The 10,754-nt window shown below is 54.8% G+C and overlaps 1 protein-coding gene across 1 annotated transcript in view; it reads right to left on the bottom strand.

The window, feature by feature from the left end:
- Positions 1-1,869: 1,869 nt before the first annotated feature.
- FAM83F (family with sequence similarity 83 member F) overlaps positions 1,870-10,754 on the bottom strand; it is a 32,423-nt gene continuing 23,538 nt past the window's right edge. Inside the window, exons 4-5 of the mRNA XM_081124436.1 lie at positions 9,903-10,585; positions 1,870-3,478 (exon numbers count right to left, since the gene is read on the bottom strand). Coding sequence (XP_080980562.1) covers positions 3,429-3,478; positions 9,903-10,585 — 733 coding nt within the window. The 3' untranslated portion in view covers positions 1,870-3,428. The remainder of the gene's footprint in view (positions 3,479-9,902; positions 10,586-10,754) is intronic.

Raw genomic sequence — 10,754 nt, 5'->3', positions numbered from 1 at the left:
GCAATCTGTGGGCCTTCAGGCTGCAAAGTAGAGTGGTCTTTCTCCACTGGGGCAATTTGAGCCCCCCCCCCCGGGGGGTGACATTTAGCAACATCTGGAGACATTTTTTGTTGTCTTATCTGGGGGGGGTGCTACTGGCATTTAGTTGGTAGAGGCTAGAGGTGCTGCTAACATCCTACAATGTGTAGGACAGCCCCTCCCCCAACAGAGAATTTTGTGGCTCCAAAGTGTCACTAGTGCTGAAGGTGGGAAACCTGGAGCTAGAGGCAGGCGCAGAGCTGATGTGCGTTTTAGCAGAGCTGTATATGTCATCTGGAAAATGGGAATAAGACCTGAGCTGCTCATCACACAACTTTGTGAAGCCCAATCCCTGAATATATAAGAACAGTTTTTGTTATTTTGTTAAGAGCTCTTTCCTGAGCTTTTCTTAGTTTGAAACCTGCAGGTGATCAAAGCATCTAGCACAGTGACTGGCATATAGTAAGTGCTCAATAAATTAAAAAGAGAAAAGCAGCATAGTAAAAAAAGAAAAACAGCCCACTCCCTCTCTGGCCTGTTTCCTCCACATCGCAAGGCCACCTCTTTTTGTCTAGACTGTCTATTATTAGGTTCTATACAGATAGAGGGCCATGGTGTTAGCAGAAGTTGCTTTGAAAGCACTCTTGAGGGATCAGGACTAACTGTACCTAAGGACGGACAGCTGGCAAGAGACTGGGAAGTTTTGCTAAATCTCAAGGGAAAGCCTTTCCAACACCATGCAGGAGTCCTGTGCTTCTTGCCTCTATGGGGCAGGACCTAGGGTGGCAGCAGCCCCAGGAACTCAGGCCTCAGGTACCTCTGCTTCTAGGAGGTCGGCCTTCCCAAGCAGTCACACCAGTTGTGGACACTCAACCTGCACAAGCTGGACTCAGAAAGTGGGCAGCTTGCTGGTGGTGGTGGTGGGATGGGGGCAGCAAAGCCAGGCCTCACAAGCACACTCACTCCTCTCATCCCTGTCCCTCCCCAGCCCTTCTGCCGCCACCAGCCTTGTGCAAGCTGCTGCAGATGAACCAAGGGCATGATCCACCCTTGAACTTGCCACCCAACTGGGAAGGCCAGATGTGCCCTTGAGATTTGAGGAGAGAGTATTTCATGATGTGTGTGCTAGTGCTGGAACAGAGGGCAGATGCACTAAGAACGGAGAAGCTCAGCGGCAGAATGGAATGGGTGGAGCTCAGGCAGACAAGCAAACGTTAGGAGCCACATTTTAGGACTTCAGGATCCGCAGCCATCTTTGGATTGATTACTGTCTCTTCACAAGCATCTCAGGGCTGGAGGGGGTCAGAGGCCATGTTGCATGACCCTTCGTAAGCGGATGAGGAGACTGGGGCTGCAGGGGAGGTGCCTCGCAGGCCATTCTCTCTCCCATTTCACTGCACTTGTCTCCCACCCACTCCGTGTCTATGAATGATATAACCCCACCTTGGCACATGGAGAAACTGGGGCAGGAAGGAGCCTGGCTCAAGGCTGCAGTGACTTGGAACTTCCAACCTGGACCCTCCTACACTCAGGTGAGGACAGGAGGGAACTGGGCCTGCTTTGGGGCAGGAGAAGGGAAAGGGGCCGTAGCTGCTTCTCTCGCAAAGGAGGCCCTGGAAGCCCTTGCAGAATTGCTTAGGAGCTGGTCCCTCCCAGCCTCCTCCCTTGTCCCCAGAGTTGTCCACTCTCATCAACAGCAGCCTCTCTGCCACACTGCAATTTACCCACCTCGTGTCCCACACCGTTGAGGTGACCTCTGTGAGCTGAGGTGTAGTACTGCCACATCCCCAGTTTTCCATCTCTCCCTCCCTCCCTTCCAGAACAAGCACATGCCACATTGCCAGGCGCTGGCACATAGGAAGCACTTCCCAGAAAGTGTTTAATCCTCACAAAAGCTCAGGGAGGTGGGTCAGGACCTAACCTCAGGATGAACAGAGGAACCAGGTTCAGCCCCCCCACTCCCCACTCCCCACCCCCAGCTCCCCAGCGGTTTGTCTCCAGTGACTGCACTGTGCTGTCCCACTTCCTGCTCCTCAAAGGACATCTGTTCACCCTCAGTGCAACCAGGCTCCCCTTGCCAGCCTCCTCACAGACATCTGGGCCCCTCCCCAGGTGCTGCTGGTGCCCCAGGGTTTTACAGAAGGAAAGACACAGGACAAGAGTTTGGTTCAGAAGGGAGAGGCTGAGCGGCTGAGAGGCCTGGTTCATGGGTTCACAGTGTGGGCTCTGACCCCAGCACCCTGCCCCGGGGGGTGCTGCTAGCAGAGCCTGCAGTTTGGCAATTTCTCTGGTGTGCATTTGCAAACTCTCCTCAGACCCCCAGTCACATGAGTGGGGTGAGGGCAGTGTGTGATTTTAGGCAGACCTGCTGGCCTGGCATCGTGGCAGTTAGGCCCTTGGAGAGGCTGAGGGTCCTAAACACAGTCTCCCTTTTGGCAGGGAGCTAAGGCTGTCTTTGGCTGAAATGTAACTAGAGAAGGAAACTAAGTCCTGGCTGGTGAAGGGGATTAAGGGCCTTCTCAGGGGTGGGGAAAAGGCCAACGCTCCTGTCCTGTGGGCCCAGCCTCCCACACCACCAGAATCTAACTCTTGGCCAAGCTCTCTCTCTGCCTTGGGCTGCAAATCAAGGCACATTAAGGGGAGGAAGTGGCCCCAGGTAAAGGCACTAGAAGAACCTGTAATGGCTTGCAGCAGGCAATAGCCAAGGAGGCCTGGACCCCTTGGGGCAGAGAGCTCCAAGATGGGGAAAGAGTGAGGGAAGGAGACCTCAGCACAAGGGCTCTCAAATGGCAGTGTCAACTTCTGCCACTGGCCCCAGTGGAGGTCTCACCTCAGTCTAGTGCAGGAGCCTGCAGGGACCACCTGGAAGGCCACAGTAGCCAGTGTCCCAGCTGACCTAGCATCTTCCACCTTCATTTCAGAGGCTAGAGTGAGACCGGGTCCCTGCTCAGAGCCCTGTCTTCCCTTTTATTTCACCAAACCTGTTGGGGGGACCAGAAGCACCAGGAAGCCCAGGAAAGGAGAAGGCAGGGGGCTGGGGCTGCCCTGGAGACCCTACCACATTATGATAGAAGGATACGGGCTCACCCCATCTGGGGCCCTGCAGGGCCCGGCTGGCCCAGTAGAGGGGGTCGGGCATAAAGGAGAGAGGACACTAGTCAAGCTTCCACTTCATGTAAACAAGGAAGAGCGACCCCTGCCCAGCCACCAGCAGTTTTGTGGAGGCGTGTGACTGCCTCAGGATGTGGCAGATCCTCACATCTGGGATTCAGGGTCCCTGAGGCCACATGGAGGCTGCCGGGCAGGACAGTAAGGATCTGATGTGCAAACTGGTACAGGGTTTGACCTGTGTTCTCCACAGAACAGGACAGCGGGGCATCCACAGGTCCTGCCCACGGCTGGCCCACGGCTCAGGAAATCACACAATTGCTGGTCTTGGCAGGACTGGGACTTGTTTTACCTGCAGAGACAAGGGACACAGGCAGGGAAGGATGTAAGTGAAGTGCTCAGTGGATTTGCCTCCAGCCCCTCTCCTGTACTCTGCCCACACCTCAGATTGAGGGCTGGGGTCACTGTCTCCCCCCAGCTGTTGATCAGGAAGCAAATCAGTAGGGCCCCCAGGAAAGCAACAGAAGAGATCCTCCTTGTCGTGGCAGCCTCAGCAAGACCGCCACTGGTTGGGACATCAAGGGATCTGCCTTCTCCAGACCTCAGTGGGTTGGGGAGAAGGGTGTAGACCCCAATCCAACAACTACACTCAATGATTTAAAGTCTTGTCAAGAGGCAGTTCACCTGCAGCTAATACCAAAGGCAGCCTCACAGCCCACAGGGTATAACCGGTCATTCTCTCAGGTATTCCTCACAGGCAGCCACGCTCTGAGAAGGTATCATCAGCCCTTACAGCTGAGGGCAGTGGGGTCACCAGCTCCCAGAGCCAGTCAGCTCCAGAACCTGATTTTCCAAATCCAGTCATAGCTCCCTCTGCCATGCAGGCCACCTAGGTTGGAAGAGGAATAGCCCGTGCCTCAGTAAGGTCAGTAGGCTGAGAGCAGGCACTGTAGCAGGGACCACATGCTTAAGGAGGTGGTTTTAATGTACAGGATGGAGGGAATACATTTCATTGAAAGGAGGGGGAGAGAAAACTATGTTCCTCCAGGCTAGAGAAGCACAGCTCTCCTCTTCCCCGACTGCTTCCTTTATAATCCCTGCAGAAGTCAGAGGTCGGTGGCTTCTTTGGCTGGATTCCTGCTCTGGGTGGGGGGCATGGAGATGGGGATGGGGGGTGCTAAGAGGCAGCCGCTGACACCTCCTGGCCTGCCTGCTGGGTGTTGGCTGTTGGATCCACAGCCTCCTGGAGTGCTGGCTGCCTTTCTCCCAGGTGGAAGCTGCTGAGCTATTTCCTGCCAGTTCCTTTCTACACTGCAAGGGTCAGGTCCTCTCCCTGATTCCCACACCACCTTCCCACATCACTTCAGCTGTGAATTTAATTAAGGTGGTGGCTGCCTCTTCTGGGCAGGAGCAACAGAACCAGACAAGCCAAAAGGGGACATTCCCCCCCCCCACCACCAGGCCTGCTCCATTAACCACTCCTTGGGATTTACTACAAGTCCAGCTTAGCTACTTGGAGACTGGGCTGAGAGCATTTAGAGCTTAGAGGAGGTGGGAGGGGGCCCAATGACTGTGCCCTCTCCCTCCCCGAGGGTCCCAAGGGTTAAGAAGCTCAGTCATCTTCCATGGTGGGGCTGTGGCCACCTCTGGTGCAGCTCTGCAGTGATTACAGTCTGCAGTCCCCTCACTGCTGCATGGACATGTCCATCCCCACCTCTCCTTAGTGGCTCGTTTTATTTGCTTGGCCTCTTGAGCAGATGCCAAGTTCCTCCCCTCAGGCAGCAGCGTTTTGGAGGCAGGTAAGTGACACCAGCTCCAGACTGGGAGTGGGACAGGCAAGGGCGTCAGAGGAGCCTGTGCGGCCTCAGCTCCTGGAGAGGGCAGGGATGCCCCTCTCCCGCTCATTTGATCAGGCTGGATGGAAGCCTGGGGAGACCCTTTATACTCAGAATTCATTTCCATGCCTCTGACAGAGAAACCGTCTGAGGGAAAATTCTTTATGTTCCACAGTTCCTTCAGTGCACAGGGATGGGGACAAGACTCCGAGACGAATCAGACCTGCTCAGATTAATAGGGGAGAATCCACGAACAGCCAAATTTTTTTTTTACAGAGTATCTGTAGCATGGGTGCCTGGAGGAGGCTTATGAGAGAAAGTCAGACTTCAAAGGGAGGTCACACTGGAGTGAGACTAAAACTGGTGGGAAGTGGGAGGAGATAGCATGAAGGAAGGGCTGAAGGGGACACAGCCTAGGGTAGGGAGAGAGGTCGGCGGGGACACAGATATGGACGGCAGGACTAGGAAGAGGGGCTCTACCTTCCTCTAGGTTTCAGGGCTCCACATACCCCTTTTCTGGAAGATTCTTCCCCCGGATGTCCACCTGGCTCTCTCCCTCCCTCTACTCAAGTCTCTGCTCAAATCCCTTGGTCAGAGGCCTTCCCTGATGACCCTTTATAAAATCGTCATTGCCCTCCCTGCTCTCTCTCTGCAGTATGGTGTTCACTCCAGAAGGTCAGGGACTTTGCTCATTTTGTTCACTGCTGTGCAGGAACTTAGAACTGTGCCTGGCACAGAGCAGACTCTGCACAGGTATACATTTGCTATGAATTAGATGAATGACCAGCAGCCCTGGCCAGGCGGCTCAGTTGGTTGGAACCTCTTCCCGTGCACCAAAGGCTGTGGGTTTCCGGCCAGGGTACATTCCTAGGCTGTGGGTTCAATCCCCAGTCGAGGGTGTATGGGAGGCAACTGATTGATATTTCTCTCGTTCTCTCTTCCTCACTCTGAAAACATCCACATGTGAGGGTAAAATGAAAACAGAATGGCATCAACAGATGGTGACATACGTGCCCTCACTCACCTTACTTGCCTAGATAGTGGTGCAGCCCTGGCTAGGCCCAAGAGAAATGAGAATGGCAGAAGTGTGACATCTGCTACTGAGAATAAGGATGGCTACCTCTTCTCTAGAGCCGAGCAGGATCAGTTCCTCAAAGGAGGCTCACTTGGGTCCTTTGTCTGTGCTGTGTGACCTGGCCCCCAGGGGTAACAACGCTCAGGCTTGTAACACGAGACCGCAGTTTCCAAATACCAGCTGTGGTCAGGACCCAAGCTCCTCAGGAATAACGCTGAATTTTGAAATTCTGTCTTGACAAGACAGCTCTTGAGTAGACCTCCCCAGGAACTGGAGTTCTGAACCTCAGAAGTACGTCCCTAACCTTCCATCCTGGCTAGGAGAGCGATCTGAGACCTCCAGTCCCCAGGGATGACAGAGATGGGTCTGAAGTCCCCAAATCCAGGACCCTAGCAGCCACATCACTAGAAGCCAGGCCACACTGCCAGCCAGGGTATCCCGTCCACGCATAAATCAGGGGAACCCAGGGGAGATCTGGAAAGGCAACTGCCACTGAAGTCGCCTCAAAGAACTCAGGGAAGAAAAACGTGGGCCCAGTGGACCTTGAAAGATAACGACCCAGAAGTACTCTAGAGCATGAAGGATCACTCCCCTCTTCCTCTGCTGGTGGGCTACCAGGGGGAGAGCCAATCATCTACCTAGTCTTTAAAGATGTGGGGAAATGGTACCAACCCTAACCTTCTGGAGACAGACTTAATGCTTCATGCAAGGCCCTGGAAGGCAGGAGAGCATGCTGACCTTTTCTCACTGTGTGATGGTGGGCACAGGAGCTCGCCTCTTGTCTGTGAAATGATGCCATCAGGCAGGAGGCTGTGAGTTCTGTGAGAAAGCACTTAGCATCCATCCACCCAGCACATGCCAGGCACTCAGTGAGTCTGTGCCTTTCTTCCCTCTCCTAACCATGTGCAAGAATGTTGGCCATTTCTCAGTGATTTTCCTGGGGGAGCTGGGAGGGGCTTCAGGACATCTCCCAGAACCTCTTTCCCTTGCCTGGCAGCCCTGAGGGCAGGGCTTTGTCCCAGTGTCACAGAAGTCTGCAGCTGGGGGGAACCCTACGTGGGAAACAGGGCACTTGTTTAAAATGCAGATCCCTGAGCCCAGTCCAGTGGTACAGCCCCCTCACTGCATTTTAACAGGGCTCTCTCATGATCACTGTTCCCTGAGGCTGGGATCTCCAGTTAAGAGGTCATGTCTGGAGCTCCTGGATGGACTCTGCAAAGGTGCGCAGGAGCAACGAAAAATCAGACGGAAAATGTGTTTGCTCAGTTTCTGCCAGTAGAGGGAGCTGTGAGCCTTCAAACCACCAGGTAGCCCCCTGCTGAATCCCAGACCTAAAGGTTCTCCCAAGGACCACACTTGGGTTTGACAAGTATATACTTCTTATCAAGCAATTTTACAGTCTGTCAGCACTTAGCTTTTCTATGTCTTTCTCTTTCACCCACTCTGTCATCAGCCCAGACTCTCCCTTGTCAGAGGGCAGCAGAGACAGAAAGGATAGGTCAGAATCAGAGCTCGCAGGTAACTTGGAATCCCTCCCTGGCTCAACCAACCCCCCCCCCCCCCCACTTCTTGACCAGGAAATGGCCCTGGGAGGTGAAAGGGTGTGTCCAGAGGTTGAGGAGCAAGGTATCAGGAGCTGAGGTCCTTCAATGGCTATTGTGATGATGGTCTGAATGTTCACTGCAGGACAGGGAGCCTTTCCCTGGGTGGGGGCTCTAAGGGAGCAGCAAAGGGATTTCCTTCCAGCTGACAGTTACAAGCACACCAGAATTACTAGTGCCAACCTTGGTGGGTCGCCCTGCTGTGAGGAGCCTTACCCTCTGGCACACAGAGTTCTAGAGACCCAGTTTCCTGGTGACTGAGAGGAGACACTAAGACAGCACAGCTGGAGGAGAGGAGTCAGTGCTTCTTACCCTGCCTTTGAGGGAAGAAAGCAGCACGAAGAGAAAAGGTCTCATTAGGGACTTGAATTTCAGGCCCTCATGTACTGGGTGCCCATCCAGGTGGGCAGAGGCTATGCTGGACAAGGCCACTCTGTGTTCCTACTAAAGAATGGAGAGGAATAGGGTGACCTTGCTGGGCACCCCTTTATGTGACTCTTGAGTTCGCTGTCCTCTCACTGCCTCTTTGGGTGTCACTCTCCCTCTGGGCATCAGGCCGTCAGGAGAGAAGCTTCCCCAGGGCACAGTCCAGGTCTGCTTGGCTGGCAGCTGGGCACCGCGTGAGTGGCACAAGTGAGCAGAGAATGTCCAAGTCATCCAAGCTGGAAACCCGATGCTGAGAGACTCAGGAAAGGCAGCAAGAAGGGACAAGATAATGGGCTTTTCGTTTCTATGGAAACAGCAACTCAGGGTGAGGGGTGTAAGGAAGAGAAAGCTTCCACTTCACCTCCATCAGGACTTTGGAAATGGCCCCTTTTGTGGTTGGGCTCAGCCCTCCCCCTCCCTTCCCTGCCAGGTGTTCACCATGGCAACCCTGCCTCCAAACATGAGGTGCTAAGCAGCAGCAGCATCTGGTGTTGGGGGAACCAGGGAGCCAGGGTGGAAATGAAACTGGGCCAGTCATCCCCTCTGACAGGACATGGGCCCTGGCTTGGGTGTGAGTCCTGGCCCCAGTACTACTTACTGTGCCTGGGGACCACCAAATTCACCTGTCCAAGCTTCCACCTGCCACCACTGAGGTTATTGTGAGGGCCAAGTGAGAGAGAAAGCACCTAGTAAAGGCCCAGCGCATGGAGGCGCTCAAGAAATGCTTCCTGGCCAAATAGTGGCACAGCACTGGAGCTTCTCTTCTGCTGGGCCCAAGTTCACCGAGACTCTTAGGCCTGTCCTCACTTTAAGAAGCACAGAGTATGTCAGGCTCTGTAGCAGGGCTGTGGAATGAGCAGAATGAGTGGAGGGGAAGATGGTTAAGATCCTTTCACTCAAGCCACTCACTATCAGGTCAAAACTGGGGCTGTGGGCGATGCAGGAGACCTGGAAGTGCTCAGACTGCCCAGGACAAGACCTCAGGCCCTGCCATCACTAGCTGGCTGACCAGGCAGCCCAGTCACACTGCTGCAAGGCCTCACGGTCACAGAGGGAGAATCCCAAAATGGAAACCTTTTTTTCTCTGAGATGCTGACATGAGAAAAGTCGCCAGCAGTAGTCCTGGCTGTCACCACCGCCTCTGGAAAGGCCACACTGGAAACTGCTCCAGAGAAAGAGATATAGGCTAGGACCTCTAGGGGATCCCAGAGACAGCCAGAAAGATATCACCATCAGGAACAATCTCTCCCAGAGGCGAGCAGCATGGCAAACACAACTTATCAAGTAAACACAGGGAGGAACCAAGTCTAACTACTTTACAACAGAAACGAGGAAAGTGGGTAAGGGCGTTGGTGGGGCACAGGGGAGGGTGGGGTATGTTTGAACAGGTTAGATCCTGATGACAAGGAACAAGCTTTGCTAGACTGAGCCCTAGACTCAGAGGCAGGGTCGGGCCTTAGCCCTCACTCAGCTGCGCTGTGCCTCTGTGGCTTCATTTGCAAAGGAGCAGCTTTCTAAGGCTCCAGTAGCAGTAATGGCAGCTCTTAGACTACCCCATGCCCGCACTGTTCTGAGCACCTTATAGCCTCAGGACAGCTGGGCAAGGCAAGCATCATCCTTCTCTTTCAGAGAAGAGAAATGGAAGCTCAGACCTGCAGGGCCAGGCCCAGGCCATGGCCACGAGCCATATGAAAGCCAGAGCAGAATGGGAAACGAGGACTGTCTGACCCCGACCCACTCTCTCCACGCCAGCAAGCTGCCTTTCTGCAGGCACAAGGCAATGCTCTCCGAGAAGGGCCAGAGGCCAGTGGAGCTCTGGGCCCATGCGGGCGGGCTCACCTGAGGTGTCAGCACTGGAGCTGTCGTTGGGCCTCTTCCCCATTCTAAACTCCACTTCAGCAAAGTTCTCGGTGGACAGGGAGCTGGCCATACCGTTGGGCGCTGCAGGCCTCTTGGCCCGGCGGCTGAACCACCTATTAAAGCGCTTGCCCTCCTTGGCCGGGGCAACCTCCCCGTTGGCAGTTTCTCCCTTGCTATTTTGGGCAAGAGCCTCTCGGGGTTTTAGGTCCATGTGCAGGTGAGAGACCATCTTGACATCCTTCCGACTCAGATCTCTTGAGGGTATGGGCTCCACGGGGGGCAGCACCTGCTCCAGCGTGACCAGGTCATTCAGGAAGTTCTCCAGGCGCTTGGCTGACTCGCCTCTGCTGCTCTCCTCCTGCGCCTCTGGGTTGCTGCCAGCCTCCCGCTGCCGCCGGGCAGCCCAGCGCATCATCTCCCCTGGCGGCTTGTGGCTGCCGGACACCAGGGCATACTTGGGGTTGATAAGCTTTCGAGCCACAGTGGAGGAATAGTTAAGGCCAAACCTGCCTGCGCCTCCTGCCAGGCCCAGCTGCTGGTATAAGTTCACCTCCTCAGAGATGGCATACAGTTCCCGGAACTCCACATCAAAGGGTTCCACGTTCTGCCCTGTCAGGAGGAGGAGAAGGTTCCTGTCCACATAGGAGGAACTCCAGGTGAACCTGGGAATGTGGGGACAGAAAAGCAAGACACATGTGCTCAGGCCAGTGGCCTCGCCCTGCCAGCAGCCCCTGGGCAAGCCCATTTTGACACACTGCTGCGACCACCCCAGCCTGATCTACCACTGAGGCCAGAGGCCTCGCTGCCCGGCAGAAGGCACCCCCTGGCCTT

This window comes from Miniopterus schreibersii, assembly GCF_964146895.1.
Source record: "Miniopterus schreibersii genome assembly, chromosome: 2".
In the NCBI taxonomy this organism is placed as follows: Eukaryota; Metazoa; Chordata; class Mammalia; order Chiroptera; family Miniopteridae; genus Miniopterus; species Miniopterus schreibersii.
The sequence above is the reverse complement of the archived record's forward strand: the minus strand, read 5'-3'. Positions and strand labels throughout refer to the sequence as shown.